Below are 23,820 nucleotides of genomic sequence, written 5' to 3'. Positions count from 1 at the left end.
AAAATCGATCATCAAGCCGATAATTGACGAATGTCTCTCTCTTGGTGAAATCACGTCACGAAACGGGGAGGAGGGCAAAGCGAGTCGGCAACCCCTTACAGCAAAGAGAGGTTTTGCGCTTGCGTTCGTCTCTTCGTCACCAAGGGTGAAGCTGACGCGTGGGGGCGAGCGTGAGGTAACGAAGACGAGGATATTTGTTAAAACGAGAGAATGTGATATCCATCGAATAGAAAGAGAAAGAGAGAAGGACATTGAACGCCGTGGCTTCGCAGTCTCCTCTCATTCGCGCCGCGCATGAAAACGCATCGCTGCGCTTCCTTTTGCATTTCTACGAGTGAGTCACAGGGTAGCGTCCGGTTTTCGCTTCCACGCTCGCTCATCGTGTACATTTCCAAGTGCTGTACACTTGGTGCGACACGTTCCCGTCAGTTTATCACGGCGAATGCGAGATCTCTGAGGCAGCGCGTGAAAGACATCGTAGGATAGCGAAGAGATTTCCTTGCGCCCTGCCGATTTGAAAACGTAAGTGATACGAGTTTAAGTACACGAATAATGTACGCGAAGATATAAGCAGATATATGCAGGTGCGCGATTGTACGTCATTGCGTGGGAGTGAGTTGTATCGTGCGGTTGTTCTTTTCCTAAAACTCGACACGGAATGAAAATCGTGTGGATCAATTCCGTTCTTTGCGTTTCAATTTTCTTTTTTCATCCAGGCAAATTTATTTAAATAATTATCTGATTCATCGATCAGAGAATATTAATTAAATCGATGTATTTAAATATCATGTCTGAAAGATGCGAAACTAATTTTTTCAAATACAAGTTTTAAAATACAATCTTCTCTATCGTCTAATAATTATTGATATTGTAGGAAAATATTTATATATGTATCAATAATGATTGATAACATATTTTACAATATTAGACGCAAAATAATGCTAATAAATGATTTTCATTTTTAATCTTCTAATATTTATTAAGGCATGGACCATATAAGATCTACTTCTTTTCAGAATAATAAATTAATGAATTATTTAAGATGAGCCCTTTTTTATTTCTTTTATAAAATACTTTTCAAATTACAAATATAAATGTGCTGTTATTAGAATTAAGCATATTTTAATCCGATAAAAATATTCTAAGCTCTTGAAATTCTCTTTGAGGAATGATATAAAGAATTATATCGATTCATTTTTCGTTCAAGTCGCAAACCTATAACAAAATGTATCGATACAATTTTATTTCCGTAGCTAGCAAAGAATATAATAGGAACGATCGTTTATTATATACAAATTCAATTGACGAATAAATCAATGAAAATTGTGTGAATTCGAGTGAACTAATTTTGAAATTGTTGAAAATCGAAATAATGTATTGACTTTTCAATATGATATTCTAAAAATCATTAATGATATTCACATAATATCCAGTGAATATTCATCTAATCATTGTTGTGAAATCATTATGAAATAATAACTATTAAGTTTCCTTATCAAAATATATTGAGAGCGGATTATCCTTTTAATTATTCGCAGCTCTAACGAATTATTCCATTTTTGATTTAGAAGCTTTCTTAAATTTTTTTTCCATCATCTTTTAAATATTTTTCTGTCATCCAAATGCTTCTTGGCGTTACAACAACGAAAATTGACCGACGATAACTGTACATTTCTTCGCTCGCGTACGCGTATTTCGCGTGCGATCAGCAGCCATGAGGATCTCGAAGCGGGGAACGCAGCCATGCATGCGGCCCGATGCATCTCGTTAACGGCGAGACCGACGAATGTGCATGTATAAAAATGCGTGTCGACGAGTCGCTCTTCCAAGCATCAAGGCGGAAAGAGCGACGACGCGACGAAACTCGGCGGCGAGTCGATCGATCGACGCATGGACTCTGCGTGACTACGCCAGTAAACGCACTTGCGAAACCATCGCAGCTTTTCAGATTGAGAAGACGGTGTCTAAAAAATTTCAAACTGAGAGATATTTCTAAAATGTATTTTATGTTTCTTAGAATCTAAATATTTTTCTAGATCTAATCTAAAATTTGCCGGCTAAATTGAATTATTAAAAGTATGAAAATTAAATATCTTCTCTCAACATAGATTTTAGGATAAAACAAATTTTGGGAATTTATAGAATACAAATTTTTATTATATATACAATATAATTTGAATTTTAAATATAAAATTATATGTAAGTATTTGAATCGAATTAAATCTCAGAAATGCCAGAGTGCGCGTGTTCTGAATCTTCTATCGAAAAATATTTTACGATCATTCTTCTTAAAAAACTCGAAATTGATTTCTCAAGGCGAATAAATTGTAAATGTTACTAGAGTGAATGCGGGATGGGAGGGGGAGGATATAATTATCGACGTTCATCGTACGTGATAAATTTTAAAAAATTGCGAATATTCTCTTGGCAGGTCGCCAAATTATTATTTCGCGCTCTATACAGTACATACGTTGGACACGCGGTGCGTATCGCGCAAAAAGACTCGAGGGGTTGGAGAAAAATGATGAGGGTGGTTAAGGGGTTGCCTCGAAGCTACTTGAGGGTTGACGCGCACGTGCGAGACGGAGATGACAGTACGTAGACGACAGTGCCGGCTCCAGGGGGTAACGAAAAAACCAATTGCGTCATTCGCAGTGCAGGGTTTTTCCCCCCGTAATTTATATGTATATGTTTATCTCTTTTTTTAGATTAGTGAAAAAGCAGACTTTTTCATAAAAATCTAATATATGGTAGAATTTCTCGAATTCCTGATTGAAAATCACAAAAAGAGGCAAGTTTAGTTTTATAAAATTTTCTCTCTCTCTCTCTCTCTCTCTCTCTCTCTGCTATAATCAATATCTAAATATAAATAATATAATTTATATTAGAGGAGAGATCTCTCTTTCTCTTTGAAACATTCATATTAAATGCGATAATAATAATTATAATTCTGCTAATAAAAGACTAATTTAATCAAATTTAGCCAATATGTAATGTGATAAAATCTTGATATTTTGATTCTCTCTCTCTCTCTCGAAGAAAGTTTTATTTATAAAAATTTTATAATATCTCTTCAATAATAGCAACAATCAAAACTATTCTATGTAAATATCTTTTAATCGGACTTTCCATTTTTGTGACGCATTCTAATATATCTAGACAGATAATTCGAAAATTATGTAATGTACCAAGAGACAGATGTAGAGAAAAAAATTCCACAGACAGAGCGTCCATCATTAGAATTAACGATAGAGTGAACGTGAGGGCATTGGGATGTGAATTCTTAGGGTGCCCGGATATGTAAAATCGTTCCTGGCGCATCGTGGGAGCGGGGGATTGGTGAACATATAGAGGGATATAGCGAGCGAGAGAGAGAGAGAGAGGGGGGCGGGCGAGGGCCGGCGAGGGTGTCGGTCGCGAGTCGATAAACGGCGGGGCTGAACGCGAGCACCCTTGCGCACGGCTTCAACATGGCGGACGGTGAGTCGCCATTCCCTTTTACCCTCGGTAGCTTCGCGAATGCCAGCAGGAGACGGTGAGACGGTGTCTCGCGATCGATTCGCGACTCCGTCGCAACTCGTTCTCCATTGGCAGCCTCTCGATAACGTTATCGTTTCGCGATCGGGACTCCTCGCGAAGAAGAGATCCCGTTTCCGCGCGCTCCCTTTCCCCTCTCTCTCTCTCTTCCTCGAGATAGAGAAAAATTAGTGCCGGTGGTGCATGCAAGACTCCTTTCATCTCGGAGAACGGTGAATTAAACTGGCCGTTCGTATTCTTTTTTAGACAAGGAATCGATATGCGGCTCAGGGAATCCGTCTCGATCTCGGTGCCGTTGCATCCCGGAGGACTGAACAACAAGTAAGTACCCTTGATGAGATGATATCCTCGGCGAGCTCACGAACGGGAGTTAATCGTCGGATCGGGCGATCATGTGCGGAGATAATGATCACCTATAATCCTGAAAAGGGACATGAAAGGGAACGATTGCGAAAAGTTGCCTCGCCGCTTTCCTTTTCCATATTACATAATAAATGTTTTAAGGGTCAATTTTAATACTCGTACGATTAATGATCGGTTTCGCACAGTTTTTATCAATACATTTTGTTTTCATCAAATTTACATTCTTTACAAAAATTAGTTCGATTAGCATTAAATGTTCGATTAATTCGATCTTTCTTTCAACTCCAGAACAAGTACTTAGGAATTAAATATGATTCCATACATATCTTCTTGATAAAATCCGAGAAGAATTGCGATAATAGCTTTTCTTTCGAAATAAAAAAAATAAAAAAATACACAAAAAATACAAATCGCTTTTTAAAACATTTTTTTTTTTTTTTAATTTCAAGTAAATCGTTTAAGAAATTATTAAACAGTTAATAACAGGTAATAATTTCAACAACTAAAGCCTGGAAAAATGACCTACCGACTATCTCGGTATTATTACTGTACGTTATTAATTTTAATTAGCATTTATTAATAATATCCTCATTTATGAGCATGCGCTCGCATCTTCCTTCGCTTCCCTTTGATATTTCGATTTTCCACATTCGTGCAATATACATATACATTATATCAAAATGAAACGGTTATATCATAACGGTTGTACATCATATACAGATTGTGCGTATCAATCATGTAATATATAATATTTATCCGACTGTGACAAAGTTGCCTGATCAGTCGCTGGTTACAAGTAGGCGCTAAATATAAACGTCTGATCTACGACGGTTGCCGCCTATACCGCCTCGGCGGAGACCCAAGTGTTATATACACCTAACGGCGACGGTAGTATCGATCCACCTGGACTCATTTCTCGGTCTCGCTCCACAGCCAGCTTCTTCGCAGGCACGAGTCGATCGGTGCCGGCGAGATCGGCGGCGATCGCAACGAGAACGCGACCCGGGAGCCGCGTGCGCCCAACTATCCGGTCGACGAGTCGGCGGACTTTCGGCTGGCCGAAGACACCACCACGTGGTCCTCCCTGGCAATCGCGCGCGACAACGTCCAGCAAAGTAATCCCCAATCCACCAACGTCAACAATAATCTTACCGAGCCAAAAATACAAAGGAACAGCTCCGTCGAAAGCCTCGCCGACTACGAGGGTGAGTATTGTTCTACAAATATATATATATATATATATATACTATGTGTCGAAATAAAAAGCAAAGAAATAATTATCCTTTAGATGTGTCTTTTGTGCTTTATAAAAATATTTGAAGAAGATAGTAGAATATTGGCTTATTATGTCTGTTGGAGTTATTTTTATCTCACGCTCTCAATAAGATATTTTTAATTACATTCTGTATTAATATTTACGTCATTTATATTTTTGCTTCGATCATTTATTTAAGCATGAAGCAATGATTGCTTCGAATGATGGAGTAGTATATCGTTCAGGTTAGGTCATAATAACGTATCTGATATATTTCTCTTGTGCAATTTAATTATATTAGAGAGATGTGAAAAACCTGAAATAAATTCAAAGAAAAAGAATCGATAAAGAGGATCTAGAAAGACGAAAAAAATATATTTTTATATAAGCAAGAGATCTATATTGTTAGGCACGATCGAAGAGCAATCCGTCAATGTAAACAACAATCTGACCGAGTCGAGGATACGAAGGAGCAGCTCCGTCGAGAGCCTCACCGATTACGAAGGTGAGCTCCTTCGTTCTGAATTATTTCATATGATTTAATCATCTTGAAAGGATACATATACTGGGTGGCCCATTTTAATCCATCCAGTCGAATATCTCAAAAATAAAGCCCGGAAGAGAAAAATGTTTCAAACAAAAGTTGCGTGGCTTCAAGGGGGCCATAAGATGGTGACAATGATTTGACCTTGGAAAATCATTTGAAGGTCATGTGAAGGTCAACTTTAAAATCTTAAATGGAAACCCCCATGTTTTATTTAGTATTCTTGTAGCTGACATCGAGAGCTTTCCAAAACACTATAATAAAGTATTTTTTCATTAAGTACTTTTTGAGTTATTTTATATTTTAATCTGACATATTTTGATATAAAAAATTAAATATCTCGTAAAATATTTAGCTTTCGATCATTTTACCGTAATACTTTTATGTACAGAATAATGAGACAAATCAATTAGTATAGAAAAATAATTGTTTTAAAGAAAATTATTTACAATGTATTTTTTTTAACAATTTTTTTTTTTTTTTTTTGCACTAATTGATTTGTCTCATTATTCTGTATATAAAAGTATTACGGTAAGATTATCGAAAATTGAATATGTTGCAAAATATTTTATTTTTTTATATCAAAATATGTCAGATTAAAATATAAAATAACTCAAAAAATATACTTAATGAAAAAATACTTAATTATAATGTTTTGGAAAGCTACCGAGGTAAGCTATAAGAATATGCAATAAAAAATAGGGGGTTCCATTTAAGAAATTAACGGTGTCCTTGACTTGACCAAAATGATAAAATAAACGTACATATTTTTGAATAGATTTAAAGTCATTCGAAAAATCTCTGAGTAATGAACGGATGGTACATCTGTATCGTCAGATCCATTAATATTTAATATAGATCTCCGCCGGTCCATCGAACTATAGATTGGCCTACTTTTCAGACACGCATGTTTTAAGTACCACGCTATGCTAATGTTCAAGATTTTATTGGAAAGCAATGGCGTTTGAAGGTTTCATTGCAGGAGCGAACTTCGATATTTTCCGCTGAATGTCATTAATAACGCGCGCGTGCATCCTTGACATTAACCATCATCCGTAAAGAGCAGGAATTTTTAGTTGAATCGAAGTTATCCGCAGTTAACGGATTGATAATTAGCTTACGTGATAATTCCATGATCATTGTTTATCATAGATTCCAAATCTATGATTAATGCTAACTCTGAAAATTATACGTAAGAGGAGAATTATGAAATCAACCATGGGATCAATTATTATCTATAAAAATTTCTAGAGTTAATGTACGGAATTAATATTCTAATGTAAAGGATGCATAGATAAAAATTTAATTTATAAATTTAAATTTAGTATATAAATTGTATGTCTAAAAAAACTATATAATTTATATAATTTATTATTTAACTATCTTCAGAAGAATTTATATAAAATGAAGAAAAAAATTTCTTATATTAATCTATAATAATATTCAAACAGCCTCAGACATATACCATAAAACCAAAGGATCCATAAGCCTGAATGACGGCCTGTAAAGCCAAGAATCTATATGCAGCCGAGTCTTTATGCAAGTAATCACGTATAAAATCAAAGATCTTATAAATCTTATAGAACGCGCGATCATTAATCACGGTATCACTGATCTGTCCAATGACAATCGACAATATCTACCTAGCAACAAGTTAATCACGGGGCACCGAGAATTTTTCCAAGATCGAGAAGTAGCAAAAGCACGTCAGAAGACACTCTACTAATCAATTAATTAAGCTAGATGATTTATTCATACTGTACAAATACGATGAGTTGTACAATATATATATACTTGCCAAGTCATTGAGGACTGCGTGAAGCGATCGCGAACCCTTTTTACCATGAACCATCTAACGCGGCGACGTCCAATTATCCGACCAATATTGAGACAAGCGCAACTGTGAAATGTTTCAGGACGTAACTCTTCGCACGAGAACTCGTCGCGCGAGCTGACCCCTTCCGAGTGGTCCGACTGGTCCGAGGAAGGGAATCTACCCGCGGGCTGTCGCGGCATCGTCAACCCCAACTACCCCGGTTTCCAGCATCTGGCGCCTTCCTTGCTATCGGATACCGACCTGACCGAGGACGAGCGCGACAGCTGCTCCGACTATCCGTCCCTCTACGGTGTCCATCACCGCGAAGTAGTCCAGGAGAACGGCAACGAGTACAACAACAACGTCGACGACGACAGCATCAATCATCTCTGCGGCCAGCGCAACGACCGCAAGATCTTTTACGAGAAGCCCAAGTTTAATATACAGGTAATCGAGCATCTTTGAGAATGGATTTTAATGTCATAAAGTAGACGTAAAGACGAAAGTACTATAAATTCGAAAGTTTGTAGATACAAACGACGATTATTCGACGATGCGACATGTGCGTACATTGTTACGAAGTCTAATTTTATGTTAAACTTTTCAATATTCTTAAAAATCCTTCCTTTCTTTGCCAAGTAATCATATATTCGTGAAGAATATTGTTTCAAAAATGATCTTTTTGTCGATTAATATTGTTATTAATAATTCAAATTATAATTAATATATTTGATAGTATCGTTTCATCTTCAAGTACTTTAATATTAAATATTTTTAAACTCTGAAGAAAATGTATGTAAATGTACGATGAATGATCGATTTGTCTCATCGAGTTAAGGATGTTTCATCCCGTTGCCGTCGACGTTGACCGTCAGCAAAAAGATTGGACCAATTAGATACGCGAAATTCTCATCTGTCGACGACAATCCCGCGAATTCGTTCTATGAGTCAAGTCAAACTTGTCACTGACAAAACCGGACGAGAGCAGCCGGCGCGAGTTATCAACGCGTAAAAATAATCGGGCATACTCCTACGAGAGTATTCTCGCGTGACATCATCATCGCCGCTCTCGTCTCTCTCGCGTTCCAGACTGTGACCTCTCTGTACGAGTCGGTGGTGCCGCCTTCGGAAAAGTGCATCAACTACGTGAAGAGCGTGGAGGTCTCCAGATCCGAGAAGAAGGCACAATCGCCAGAACCGGAGGAGGTCGTCGCGAACGGCATCGTCGAGGCGGAGACCCACCTGACGCACCTGGATGAACGGGAGGAGGGTCTGGCCGATCAGGTAAGCGAGCGCACGCCCCAACTGTCGCGGGCGATCCTCGAGAACAAGCGTGAAAGGGAGGTACCCGTCCAGGTGGAACTGGTGGAACTGACGACCAGTGTGAACGAGAGTCTGCAGTTTGCCGAAATCGAGGAAATCCTGGATTCCGGAAAGACCAGCGAGATCAGCGAGGTGAGTGTTCAGGTTGGCGGTTTTTTTTTTTGCGATGACGATTTGTCATCTTCAAAATGAATCTTGTGAAAATTTGCGGCAAAGGCGAGATATCTGAAAAGAGATGATCTCGTTTAATCTACAATATTAGTTTTGACTGTAAATAATATTTGATAATATCTAACTTGTGTTCTGATTTTAATTAATATCTAGATTTGATCGTTATCCTTTATTGCTTAATTACAATTAATATCTAATTATTATAATAACAACTAATTTCTTGCGCGTTTAACAACATATATATTTATTCATTAATGATCCGACACAAGTTAAATATATCCCGACTTTTCTGTTTATTCCAATAATTCATGTTAACTACAATATATTGTTCATCTATACGATTAATATTTAATTATCATAAAATATCCATACAATATCTCTGTAACATCATCGTACAATTAATTTGCATGACAATCGCCATCCCGATTAATCCTACTTCCTGTCACCGGCTGTTTCGCGTCCGTCTAACTCTCGTGTACGGTCGATTAAATACGAAAACGATCTCGGCAGACGGAGGACGTCGCGGTGGAGCACATCGACCTGATACGCGAGGCAAAGGAGTTGCCTCACTTAGACCGGTCCAAAATAGGCAATCGTCAGCCGGTGACGACGACGTCGGCGGGCGGCTCGGCCGACGACGACGAGTCGGAGAGCAACAGCGATTACTCGGAAGGCTTCGCCGAGGAGCGACCGACCTATACAAAGCTGGAGGAAATCGATCTGTTGTCGAGCATCGGTCGTGACATCGGCGTCGACTTCGAGAAGTACGCCCAGCCGGTGCCGGACGTGGTCGCCATGGAGTCGATCGAGAGCATACGCTGCGGTCAATCGCGATCCACCCCGGTCATCAAGGATCATATAGAGGATACCAACAAGCTGCTCGATCGCGAGCTTCCGGAGGCGTCTAGCGCGGACGCTCGGAAGAAGGAGAAGATGGTCAAGAATCAGGCCAAGCGCCGTCAGCAGCAGCAACAGCAGCAACAATCGCGAAATTCTAATTCTCAGAGACGTACCGATAAACGCAGAACCGACATATCCGATAATGGATCAGGTGAATACATCGATACACGACGCTTTCTTATCTCTTCTATTATTTCATTTTTTATTTTATTTTTGTATTACTGTCTCACCTTTTTATTAATATCATTGTTTATCGCACGGATTAATATTCTCTCCTCTCTTTCCTATAATTGTTTGTTTTTAAATATTAAGTATTATTATTTCTTTCTCTAAAATCTAAAATATATTATGTATATTTTTTTTTACATATACATGCTCTTTCCAACGAATGCACGCGATGTACTTTACGGCACATTTTACGATAATTAAATACAATGTTTTTCACTTAATTGGAAAAATAATTACTAGTGCATTATCGGTGTATCCGACGAATTACACATAATTATTACGTACAGTTATGCAAGTGCAAAGGCTATTTTTTTAGTTAGTGAGTATTTTTTTGCGATGCCACAAGTTTATGGTTTTCAATATTAAATACCCCAGTATGTGTTAAATTTCAAAGTAAACTTACACTAAAATAAAGTTGCCTTTAATTTAGCGTAATAAAATTTTCTCTTCCTAATTCACAGACGTTCTTACATCTTCTAAATTAGGAATCCATAAAATATTGATATCAAATCACGAAGAAATCAATGCCGAAAATCATAACAATAGATTTGGGCAAGAATAGGGTTGGGAACGTTACTCTATAAAAGTAACGCGTTACCGTTACCGTCACTTGGAAAGTAACGATTCGTTACTTTCTCGTCATGTGTTTGTTTTTTGTAATACTAAAATAAGCTATTAGATTATAAAATTATTTAATAATCAATATTAAGTGTAATAATCTATGTTACGATTAAAAACTCTAAATTAGTCTCCATATAGCATACGTTTTTTATATTAAATTTATTTAACGATTCTAATTTTTTTATGTTAATATCTTTACTTCTTAATACGCTTATCTTTATAGGAATTTAAATTGTAATTTACAAATTTCAATTTTGTCGAAAATTTTTATCAAACATTGTTTTTAAATATTGATAAGGGAAATATTGATATTGTTAAGAGTGTATTCCAATATTCACTATCAGTGTTGTAAAATCTATAAATTACGTAACTATAGATTTTCAGTACTGGCAGTGACTATCGGAATGCAGCCTATGATAGAAGGCTACAAAATATTTTGCAAAAAATACATCTATTGAATAGATATAAGATAATAAAGAATCAAAAAATAACGATAAAAGTAACGGCTGATTCGTTACCGTTACTGTAAAAATGTAACGACGTTACCGTTACCGTTACAAACAGAAAAAAGTAACGATCGTTGCCGAAAAAAAGTAACTGTAACGATACCGACGTTACAAGTAACGCGTTACTTCCCAACCCTGGGTGTTTAGAGGGTATTATACTATGTAACGGACATACATATATACTCTTTGATCCCTTTGATTTTTTTTTTTGTTTCGAAAAATATATTAGTCGAACGAGATAAATCGTAAATTTTAGGCTGACCACTCGAGATTACGCATGCACACGATGCTCCGACACTCCTTTAGTTTCCGTTCGGCTGTTTCGGTCATGCCTTCCTCGCCGCAAAACGTTCTCACGTTTAACGCTCGCGCACTGTTACAGGCGGCTTTGACGTTTACAACATCGAGACGGCGATGCCAAAGATCGATCTCGACGCGATCGAGTCGCATCTCAGAGCTGCTCGCGAGGAGGAACGTCGGGTGAGTAACTGACAATTTCTTCTTTACGCGAATAATAATTATCATTCATAAAGATTGTTAGGAATTATATCTCTTAATCTCTTGAGATTTGATCTCCATCACACGCGACTCTGTATATATTTTTATCTACTAATTCACCCTTTCCATACATAATTCCATATGTAATTTTATCGATTTCCGATATTTCCTTTCTCCTTCTGTGTGTTTTTTTTTTATACAGAAATAAAAGCTTAAATTAATGCTTATTAATTCAATTTCTCGGGTCAATGAAAGTCTTCGGTTCATTCACATGTATTCTACTTGACGAATGTTTGGCAGACAGCGGATAAAGCGCCGATTCTGCATGTCGAAAGTTTCGCGTCTGCGAAATTGAATGCGTCTTGCGGAGGCATCTATTGTATGTATGTATTGTGGGCGGATGCGTATGTAGGTCTCTGATACCAGAACAGACGTATAAACAAGATATACGAAGAATCATCTCGTGTTTTAAATTAATTTTTAACGATTTTAGTTTTAACAAAATTACTCTCTTAGCTACGAAAACTCATCTTTCTACTTACAATAATCTTTGTAATTTATCGAAACCATGAGGAAAAAAAAAAAAAAAAAATTTACCAAGTATCAAGAAGAATGATTGAAAATAAATGAAAGATCCTGATTATTAATATCGACAGGCGTAATGGTTTATATCGCGCGATTGATAAACCCTGACACGCACGCTCGATGATTACAAGTGAGCGAAGTACATTGGAGCGATGAAGTATAAATAACCAAGCTCTGCCCGCAGATATGCAGATATATATCACTTTTTCAATTATCGTTGCGAGAAAAATATGCGCGCAGGTCACATTATATTTTGCGATACAACGACTTTCGATCCTCGCTCGTTTAAATCGGAGAGGATCGTGCACCGAACGCTGAATCGCGCGCGTAGGTCAGAAGTAACGCATGATCGATCGACCGAAACGCTTTACGCACGACCCCGAGGATGATTTAACGATCTTTTGTTACAACGACGCGACGCAGTCGACGTTGCAGCTTGCGTAGCGCGTTAAATTTGAAGCGTCTCTGCGCGCGTCAGATCACTCTTTAAACTTTCCAAGCACACAATACGACATAATAGAATTGTGCCAATTGAATGTATAACTTTCTATTTTGTATGTCCTTAATTATCTCTAGCGAAATACACAATTATCTACGCCGTTTCTGTGAGAAGGAGAATATGTATGAGAATACACAGCAGATTGGAACGAGATAAAAATGTTTTCGTAAAATATTTAGAAATTGATTTACGCGCTACTTTCTCGCAGATCAATATTTAAGTGAGATTCACACTCGAACAGTGTCTTTTTGTCGTGTCTTTAGTCCTTAATATTTTTCTTTACGCAAAGGAAGAAGGTTCGACCGGTGAGGCCCTCGCTCTTTTCTTATTTCCAAGTAGCGTTCACGTTTTGTCAAGTTATCAGATTGCAAAGTTATCGAGTTACCGAGCCTACTAACTTTAATGCTACGAATGACAACGGCATACAATGCAATACAATGCTACAGAAATCGAAATACGATGCAAAAACAGAGATAACGAGACATGTATATCATATATCAACTTTCTTGCGTCTGTAAATTTTACTTTCGAATGAGATCCACCGAACACGAGACTACAAGATGAACGTATTGGATGATTGCATAAGTTCGTGCCCGATTTTCATATATGGCATTAAGTTACTGCATGGCGGAGTTCTATTGTTTTCGTGTGGTAATTGTTGCTTACACCGAATAGATGACGTTGTTTTATGTCAATTTAGCGTCAGACATTGTTCAGATAAGTCCATTTGTGCATAAGAAAAATCATTAAAAATGGAGAACGAAAGGTGCATTTGCGGCATGTAATGCTATATGAATTTCGGAAAGGCGTGAGTGTTGGGATTGCACAAAAAAATATTCAAAGCGTTTATTGGGACCGCGCTCCTGCTCTCCGAACAGTCAAAAAGTGGTTTGGCAGATTTCGAAATGGTGATTTCAACATGGAGGATCAACCCCGCTCTGGACGGCCTTCTGGCATCGATGATGACATTGTGCATGCCTTAGTGGAAAGAAACCCAAGAATTACAACTGAGGATATTGCTGAGAGGCTGAACATCGATAATTCAACCGCTTTTCGTCATTTAAAAAAGCTTGGATACATTTCCAAGCTTGATACCTGGATGCCGCATCTCCTGACTGAAAGGAATAAGCTGCAGGAAAACTGCAGGAGTCGCAATGGGAAATTCTGCAGCACCCGCCATATTCTCCAGATATTGCGCCTTCAGATTTTTATCTGTTCCGGTCTTTGCAGAATAGTTTAAATGGCAAGAATCTCAATTCCGAGGAAGCTGTCGAAAACCACCTTAGAAACTTTTTTCAAGAAAAACCAAGTTCTTTCTTCAAAAATGGAATCGACAAGCTTATATATCGTTGGAAAACCATTGTAGAAAAGAATGGAGACTATATAATTGATTAATACAAGTGTTATCTCTAAAATATAATCTATTGAAGTTTATATTTAAATCGGGCACGAACTTAATCGAGCAATCACCTAATATTTCGCTATCGGATCATTCATTCCAAGAGCTATTGGAAACTATCAATCGAGCGCGGCATCGGATACGATTCTCCACCCATTTTCCGCGAGATGAAGCGAATTGCACAAGCGCGAACTCGGAAACGCGGCCGTGCCAACGCATACGAGCAGCCAACACATTCTTGTTCAGCACTTTCACCGACGGTCTCCGTGAGAAGCCTTCCTAGGTGCTAGGCCTCGGTAGACAGGGCCACCTCCACGACCGCCGCCACTACCACCATCATCGCCATCACCATTGAGCACCACCTTCGCGGCCAGCAAACCTTGACGAAGGATTTCGCTTTGCAGTCTTGTGCCGTCTTCGTTCCGCGCGCGCGCGCGGGAAGAAATCGTCTCGTGACTTGTCTTCGGGATCAGCTGCACCTCAACAACCTTGATCTCGGCCAAGTCCGATCGACGACTTGCTTTCTAGATCACTCGGATCTATACGCGATAGCGAGAAACCGACTTCATGAAGTGGAAGGAACGAAATAGTATAAGAGATCGGAAGAGGAAATCTAGACGAGTCTGCGAATTCTGCAGATGAGGTTCCTTTTGAGAGGAAGAATTTTATTTGACGGATTCTCACGATAAAAAGGACAAGGTGGTGCGCGATTATGGGCAGTAGCAACAAGTCGCGCAAACATTACAAGAAGGACTCGAGATTCGTCGCGGATCTCTACACGTTTACTTACGACAACGATCCCGATTTTGTAAGGGAAGCGCGCATCGCGAAGGACGAAGGGCGACGATTGTATCGATTCGCGACGTGCAAAAATCCGATGTGACTTAGATACAAAGAGATGCACAAGTGCACGAAATCCACGAAGCCGTTCTTAGCTTGGAATTTCGTCTTTTTTCCCGAATCTTGTTTACGATAATATCGATTCAAGCGATATAGGAGAAAATATCTAAGTTACATCGTCATTTCATTTCGATTAATATAATTTCATTCTTTATCTTTTATTGAATTTATTTTTTTTATCCGACGAATAAAACAATAAAAATTAATGCAAAATCAAAGATAAATTGCATTTTGTTGAACGACGCGATAATATCGATTCGAAGAGCAAAAAATGATTCCATTGATAATTTTTCGGAATGTGTTATGATAGTCAAGGAGACACTTTAACTAAAACTTTATTTAATATATTCCAACAATGATGTCACACAGCAGTTGCGAAATAATTTATAAATTCAATTGTCTCAAGATTCAAAAAATGAGCAATAATATTTCTCGCTATTGAAATATTCTCCCATCGTATTCTAATTTTATTTAACCATTATATTTCATTGACAGCGTTACTATAGTTTTTTTTTTTTTTTTTTCATACTGTCGTTGTATAGCAACGAATGATTATTGCAGCATGCTTAATTTCGATACTCTAAAAAGCGGAAATGTCGTCATATACATTCCAACGCAAGACATGTTGATACAAACTGTTCTATGAGTCAGAACAAGTGTGGTAATAACGATGTTTAAAAAATATAATATTTTCAATTATATTTGAACGGATGGGTGTGTGTGTGATAAAAATCAAACAGATGGGATAGAAAATATGTGAAAATTGTAAATGTAAGGAAACGTCACTATTCTCTACCTCTCGTGCGTATTTCGTTTGCACGTGACCGATACACGTGCGGAAAAAAATAAACGGTTGCATTATTACTATTATTGTGGTGTCGAGCTTGGATGCGCCAGATTTAATAATTCGTCTGATTCAGATAATAGCCTACTAATATTGTCGTTCCGATAGGAAGGTCGACGAACTATACGATTCGGTACGGTTCCGGACCAACGCAGGCGTGAAAGTGGGTCACGTGGAAATCGTGGCGTTAATGAACAAACAGATTTTTAGCGTAGAAGCAAGTTCCCCTGCCGTAATCGCAAATTGCCTTACTCTATTCGTCAAATAATCTGTAATTAAACTCAAGCATGAGAATGCTGTCTGTGTGTGGACATTTTTAGTATACTCTGCACACTGAGCTGCGAAATATCTATAATCGAAATTGCATCTTTATATAAGATGTTGATATATAATTTATATAGTTAGATTGAATTATTAGGTGTACAAATAAGTTTCCGCCGTTTTTTATCAAAAATTGGGCATTTATTGTGAAAGAATAGAACTTAATGTTTTGAGTCACTCCCAATGTAAGTGCAAGTTCTTCTTGCGTTTGGCACGAATCTTGATCCAATAATGCTTCCAATTCCGCGTCTTCATACACTTTCGGCCTTCCGCTACGTTCTTTGTCTTCGATGTCAAATTCACCGTTCTTAAACTTTTGAAACCACTCACGACAACTTCTCTCACTTAAGGCAGCCTCACCATATGCTTCTACAAGCAATCGATACGCCTCAGCTGCAGATTTCTTCAAATTGAAGAAGTAAATCAAAAGTTCCCGCAAATGACGCTTATTCGGCTCAAAACTCGACATTTTCGCACACAAAAGAATATATTATACTGATAAAAAAATCACTAATATTTTAAGGTTATGTTATTGACTGATGTCCAATCTTACGATAAGGACGTTTTACATCTGACAATTTTAACCATAACTTACTGGTGGCGCCAACTTTTGTCAAACGGCGGAAACTTATTTGTACACCTAATAATTAAGATATATAATATATAATTTAGATTATTCTCACAAATAATTCTCTCTCTGACACATTGATACTACAAATTATTTTTGTTAGTGTTTTACGATTCTGAAAAGATATTGTCTCTATAACTATCATAACATGTGTTCGATAAATATGCATTTCCTTCGCGAATCCGTGAAGGTCTGTCGCCCTTCGCAAGAGGGCAAAATAATGTCGTTATTGTCTCATCGCGTATATTACATTATAAAAGTGAAAAGTGTTAATTTGTATGTGTGTGCATGTGTGGCGTCAGGATGATGATAAAAAAATTATCGCGGAAACGGATAAACCTCCAGAATCAGCTGTAGCGGTCGAACAATCGGAAGAAACGAAGGAGAGCGAAAGAGAAGATCTGATTGCACGGTTTGACAGGGTTGTACGTGGCGAATCTGATGGCAATCTGCAGGTGCGAATTGATTCGTGAAAATTTGTCGAGGACTGAAACGATATGTAATCGCGTAATGTAACATCGAGAAATATTAATTCTATTATTCATTAATTATTGTGTACACGTTAATTATTTATGACACGTAGGATTAGATTGGATAACTTTCTCTTCTGAATCTTTAAATGCTTTACATTCGCTGCTAAATGTTCGCCAACTTTAGATTCGTTGCGCGTCTTATATCTGGATAGAAGATCATTCTTTGTGTTTGAATATTATGTTAGATCTCTCTCATATTTTTTTTTTTCAAGAATTTTTTTAATTCTTTATACGCGTGTATTAGTCAGTATGCAATATTATATATATTCACGTAAAGTATTTAGCAATTATCATGATTTATGATCTCGTATACATATATGCACAAGAGCGATGTAAAATTAATATACTACCCATCCTTTTTTGTGTTTGCAGCGACGAAACGATCGTGAAGAAATCAGAAGAAGACTCGCCATGGGACCTGATGCCGAAGATTTGCGCGCCGAACGTGGACGAAAGCCAAGTCTTCAATCGCGTCTCCAGAGTGGTTCGTATAGATCTGAATTTTATTTTTCTCTTACGAATATGCGAATGTATATAATTAACTTTTAACTTCGTAATAGTAATAGTCTATTGCACGAATTATTAATAAATAGTAGACGCGAAAATGTTATTTTTATCATGTTCATTTCTACTCGCACACATAGCTTATATACTTTATATTTCTTATTAAAATAACCGATACAATAATCGTTGAATCAAATCGCTAAATGATTCAATTATTTTTCATCACGTTTCCCTCCAATTAAAATACTAAACGATGAATCATGAGAGTACATTTATTTTGTGCAGGAATGAACCTCCAGATCTGCTTCATGAACGAGACATCGTCGGACACAGAGTCTCCGGGCTCGGAAAACGACGCATCTCCCGGATCCACACCCACATCTCTCGGTTCGAAGCAACTCGGCGGGAAGCGATATGCGCCGATGAGGCCGCAGGTGTTGACCCTCCCTTCTCTAAGACTCGACGCGGGCGCGAATTCCACGCCGCCGGTTGACGAGGCGGACTTTTTCGCGCGGCAAGCTAGACTACAAACCGAAGCGCGAATGGCTCTGGCACAGGCCAAGGAGATGGCACACATGCAAATGGAAGTGGAAAGGCAGAAGCTGAAGCAGAGCCCCATCACCGAGATGGTGCGATGCAGTTTGGAAAAAGTTAGTAAAGAGTTCTAAATTGTTAATTATTAATCGTCTAAATAACGTAGAATTCCATTTACAAAAATTCCGAAGGGAGAAAAGATCATATATTCGAGAGATTCAATTATTTCAGATTTGCTTACTTTTTAATTACTAGCTTCGTCGTTCACATTTAATTAACTCTAGGATCTTGCATCTTTTCCAGGTCGGTGTTCAATTGGGGGAAGACAGACGCAGATTGTCCCGAGTTCTTCTCACGGAATTAAATGTCGCGCAACTGCAAGTAGTGGCGAATGATTTACACGCAAGAATTGCTGCCTTGAATGAAGCGCTCGTTGAAGGTCTTTTGAGGAGAGACGATTTGCACATGGAACAAGATTCGATGCTCGTTGACGTGGAGGATCTCACTCGATACTTGTGAGTGCTTTTAAAATATTTATAATCCAAGAACTTATTACATTCAATTACAAAAACAGTATATTGAGTTCACCAATCTATTTGAGATTTAAGTTTTCTTATCGAAATTGTTTACATATTTAGCAAAAAGTATCTGCAAATAAATTAGTGAAAAATGTTATTTTTGAGTACCTTTTTTTAATTAATGAAATTTTAATTAAAAATTATTGAGCTAATATAAAAATTACAACGTCTAAAAAACAAGATATTAAAGTAATGAATTCGTTTGTGCAAAAAACAACAGAGGTGCCAAGCAAGAATCATTGAAGAAGAAGCAGCAAAGCATGCAGCAGATGGCAAATCGAAATCATCAGCAGTCCTCTTCAACTCCAACGAAATTGTTCATGAAACCAAAGTTAACGCATTTGAATCGCGGTCTGGTTGCCCTTGTAAGAAAATAATCTTTCGCTACGAGGCTACGCAGTCTCGTCGGAAATGAAACTCCGAACGGAGCAAAACACCACGAACAACTTTAGAGACGCAAAGAAATAAAAAGAGAAAAAGAAGAAGAAATAAAAAAAATCTTCTTTAAAAAAAAAGAGAGACAAAAGAACCGAAGATGAAAGAAAGAATACAAACTGAAACTTTCTTCGCGGCAGATGAGAAAAAAGAATCTCCATTGAAAACTTCCTCGAGAAAATTGATTTTTTTTTTTTTTTTTTTTTTTTTGAAAAGTGGATATTAAAGGAAACCCTTCTTTGAGGAAAAGATTCTCAAGATTAGAAGAATAATTGCGTTAGAGATCGTGGTGCATATGCTCGAGAACTCTGAAAGACGTTGTAACGGTCAACTTTGATAACAGTGGAATCGTTCTCATGATAAAAGGAAAGTAGCACATATCTCTTTCCTGTGAATTTCCAAGAATTTTTACAGCTTCGTCATTAAACACGTGGAAGTAGAGATTTGCGTATGTGCGTATCGCGCGTAAGCGAACAGAGCAACAATCTATCGTTTGTATCCAAGAGATTCTCCATTTTTATCTCCTGCTCGTCTGTATTCGCTCGGCCCCTTAGCTCACAATATGTCCCGCGACACGCATGTGTCTACGAATGTATTCGATTATTCGCCTTTATAAATAATAGCGAATCATTAGCAAAAGCGGATCCTTTCTCTGTTGTACATATAACGAAGATTTATATCATATTATTGCAGAGTATCGAGATTCCATATAAGGTTTAAAGAGCGCTTCGTTCCGGTCGTCCATTATAAATCGTTCACGCGTGCGTTGATGTGATGTTAATATTTTGTAAAATCGTATCAATTTAATATTGCATATGAAACAACAACCTTGAATCCATTCCTAGATTCCGATAATTCCACAATTATTCGGATGTGTATATTCTTGCTTCAGTAGATCTCTAGATCCGCTAATAGAAACTATCAGTTATTGATTTCACAAATTTTTCACGTAAAAATTCATCGTTCCATCTGACTCGGATATACAAGATATTAGTGAGACGGTAAACCAGTTTTTATCTATCGCGAGCGACGAAGAAAGTCAATGTACTTTCTTGAATAATGCAACGCGTCTGTAAGGAAAAGTGGAAGGTAGATATAGGTAGGTAGGTAAACCTCCGATGGAGACGAAAAGTGCAATGACCGTCGAGAATGAAAAACGCGTTACATATCCAAATAAATGATCTAGTACGAAAAGGAGAAAAAAAAAAAAACCCCGATTAGTTCATATCTAGAGCAAGTATGAAAACTTAATCGAATATAAAAATATTTGATCGAACGCACCGTCACGGAGAGTGTACTCGTTTTTACGTTATTATTCGAAAACAGAGCTTTCGAATTCGCTATCAAAAATTATTCATCTTCATATGGATTATTCGGTTCTTGCATCACGTGTTATTTTTGCATCGATCTCACACGATCTCATTCACACACGCAGGATTTTTCAAATATAGCCGAAATAAATTTTAACTAATCTAAATATAGTTAACTATAGCTATAGTTAACTTCGTTTCTTAGATCGCCGGTTCTCATCCCTCTAATACATAATAATAAAAAAATTATTTATAATACAAAACAGATCTATTTTAAATAATAGAATGAGAATACTGCGTTAAAACATATACCTAAAAATTGTAGCAATTTGAAAATAATTTCAATGTTTAATCTCTCTCTCTCTCTCTCTTTCTCTGCTTAATTTCTAAATAAATTTAAAAAAATTACTTAAGAGAACTGGAGCGCTATTATGTACATGCTATCGACAATTATCGAAATCTGTGCAGATATAATATATCAGGTAGAAAAGCTGCGCGAAAATACATAACGACACCGACAATCTTTGTAGCATATACAGAATAACACTCCTATTTCATGCATCTTAACGTATACCACTTATCATCAATCCTACATAAATCTCTAATCCTTGCGTGTGTTATGAGAGAAATGAATTCTTTTTGGCACATTGTTTTTTCGCAAACAAGTAGATTGAGATTACATTCACTTGTCAATACCTTTTTAAGAACTTTTTGATTATTTAAAGTGAGATAGTTTTGATGGGGAAGACGACATAACGAGTTTACCGTATTTTAACTAACGTATTTAAGGCAATTCAGACCTACTCTCAAATAATGTTGCATCATAAATTTGTCATGCAGTCATATAAGGAATCTCTGATTAGTTCTACGAGGCGTGCTCCATTTGCCCACAATTAATCGAGAACGAGGGCAGCTTTTAAGCCATCGATTGTAGCAATATATAAATAAAAGAAAAACAAACGCCACGAAAAAAGATTGCCCGTAATATGCAATTATCGCGAATGCTCGCGCAATCGATGGTCATAAATGCATCATCAAAGAGAGCCGCATATTATCTACAAAATACTTTTAATCATAATATTAATTAATAATATACAGATTGTAAATAACTAAACAATAATAAAATATGCTGTAACAAGTTCTTCCTCTTTTCCTTTCTTTATCTATCTCGCCCTCCGTCATTCTCGCACTTATCATTCTTACTCACTCACTCACTCATTCATTCATTCTCTCTCTTTCTTTCTCATTGCCAATTTTCTCCAAGTTTCGCTCTCATAGAGAACCAAAATAGTGAAGAAGGCACTATATTGGGGCAGTATATTGGATGACGTTTTTTTTCTGTTTCAATTTCATCTCTATCTCTCCTTCGTACTTTCACAATTTGTAATTATGAGAAGCATCGATAGTTTCTCGCTCGTTCTCAATATTTTATCAAATCAAAAGGATGGGTAGGACAGGGAGGAAAAAGTGGAAAGAGCACCATTTTTGATGGACGTCTCGCTGAGTTCTTAGAACCAGTTACACCGGCAACTTTAGTTAACTAATTCCGGTTAGAAATTCTCCTTCCTCTATTTAGAAAGTTAGCTATAATCCAAATAAAGAAGAGAATTTAATTAACTAGAGTTCAAATAATAACATCAAATAATATAACAAACTTGCTATAAATAATCTTGCTTTTTCTATTGCTTTTGTTTGCTCTATTGTTTGACTTGGTTCTGATTATCGATTCCTTACTCCTTTCTAAATTTAGCTATCATTCGTAACTTAACTGATGCTTCATTAATTCTTTATCTTTTATATATATATATATATATAAAAAACTAAATTTCTAGATAAAGTTTTTTTTAGATTTTATCTCTTTAGAAAAGAGACAGGAAATCATTATGAACAATTTCGTTCAACTCGTTTAATTGCAATTAGTTTCTATAACTTCAGTTCGTATGGGAAAGAAGAATATTAACCACAGTTAGCTGACTAACATTGATGGAAGCGGCTCTCTTCGTTGCGATGAGTCTCGACACAACGCAATGTCTCACAAACGTATCTTGGAAAGAACACAGACGGCGATGATGCATTAATAATATCTAATACGATTTCTAATATCTTTTTCGTTTTTTTTTCTTTCTATCGCTTCTTTCGATGCCAAAAATGGCTAAGCCGTATGGCACCATGACGAAGCTGTTGAGCTTCTAAATTATGCATGATATATTTTTGTTAGTTTGTCCTCTCGTTAGCTGTCTTTCTCTGTCTCTGTTGGGATATATAGCGGACGTCATTAGTTCGTGTATTGTAATAAAAACTTTTAAAGTACAACCGTAATCATTATCTCTACTATACAAGCTGGCACTCATTACTGTGTACTCATATAGTTCTTACAGACACCACACACATTCTGGTCAATTTCGCAAATATTACTTCTTCCTCGCGATGTCCGCTGACATGAGCCAACTCACTTGCCGCAATTTCGATAAAAACATTGATCTTCGAACATGTGTTCAGTTATTTACACCTTCTTGAAATTAAACTCTGTCCAAAAACACATCTCAACTATCAAATGTTAAATAAATCCTCGCTATTACTCATGTTAAAAGCAAAGGATCCCCGCACATACCTACATACGTCCTCAAAGAACATTCTGTGTATATATAAAATAATTCCAAAATACTATATATACTCTTTTTCCAAGCTTCCGAAATCGGTTTAAAGCATCGAAAAAACGCCTTAAGCTAAAAGTCTCCATCACAATTTATCGATAATCGTTATCAAAGGCAGTAAGAAATGTGCGTATACAAAGTTCAATATAAGAGAGTTCTAATCCAAAAAAAATCACTGCAGAAATTCAACCATTCTTCTAAAGAACGTTTCACAATCTGCCGCGAATATCACGAACGCCAAAAAGATTATTACATGTCGCTCATGATAAAACGATCCAGCAAATATGAGGAACACGGCGCGTTTCAATTAATTCAATTATTGTCCCGGGAACAC

General features: G+C 37.1%; 1 protein-coding gene across 4 annotated transcripts; it reads left to right on the top strand.

The window, feature by feature from the left end:
* The first annotated feature begins 261 nt into the window (after positions 1 to 261).
* Schip1 (Schwannomin interacting protein 1) lies at positions 262 to 22,456 on the top strand. 4 transcript variants are annotated; one of them, XM_070307846.1, is made up of 12 exons: positions 262 to 522; positions 3,784 to 3,858; positions 4,849 to 5,105; positions 5,565 to 5,660; positions 7,616 to 7,962; positions 8,605 to 8,970; positions 9,520 to 10,060; positions 11,647 to 11,744; positions 17,844 to 17,955; positions 18,261 to 18,625; positions 18,813 to 19,024; positions 19,308 to 22,456. In XM_070307846.1, exons 2-12 carry the CDS (start codon positions 3,797 to 3,799, stop codon positions 19,462 to 19,464), a joined length of 2,613 nt encoding a protein of 870 aa, XP_070163947.1. In that variant the 5' UTR covers positions 262 to 522; positions 3,784 to 3,796; the 3' UTR covers positions 19,465 to 22,456. The 4 variants fall into 4 exon arrangements, with proteins under 4 accessions (XP_070163947.1, XP_070163944.1, XP_070163948.1 ...); XM_070307843.1 differs by having other exon boundaries at positions 4,834 to 5,105; XM_070307844.1 differs by lacking the exon at positions 262 to 522 and adding an exon at positions 3,409 to 3,480 and having other exon boundaries at positions 4,834 to 5,105.
* Positions 22,457 to 23,820: the final 1,364 nt, after the last annotated feature.

The sequence above is a fragment of the Polyergus mexicanus genome, unplaced genomic scaffold, assembly GCF_030449975.1.
Source record: "Polyergus mexicanus isolate NDT 795.1 unplaced genomic scaffold, iyPolMexi1.0 SCAF_15, whole genome shotgun sequence".
Classification (NCBI taxonomy): Eukaryota; Metazoa; Arthropoda; class Insecta; order Hymenoptera; family Formicidae; genus Polyergus; species Polyergus mexicanus.
This window is presented reverse-complemented; position numbering and strand designations above follow the sequence as displayed.

Bases quoted from the DNA above. Each gene is read 5' to 3' on its own strand.
- Schip1 (XM_070307843.1), top strand. From the start codon at position 3,797: ATGCGGCTCAGGGAATCCGTCTCGATCTCGGTGCCGTTGCATCCCGGA. The intron at 11,745-17,843 runs GTGAGTAACTGA...TTGTGTTTGCAG, and splicing joins CTCGCGAGGAGGAACGTCGG to CGACGAAACGATCGTGAAGA. The intron at 17,956-18,260 runs GTTCGTATAGAT...TATTTTGTGCAG, and splicing joins TCAATCGCGTCTCCAGAGTG to GAATGAACCTCCAGATCTGC.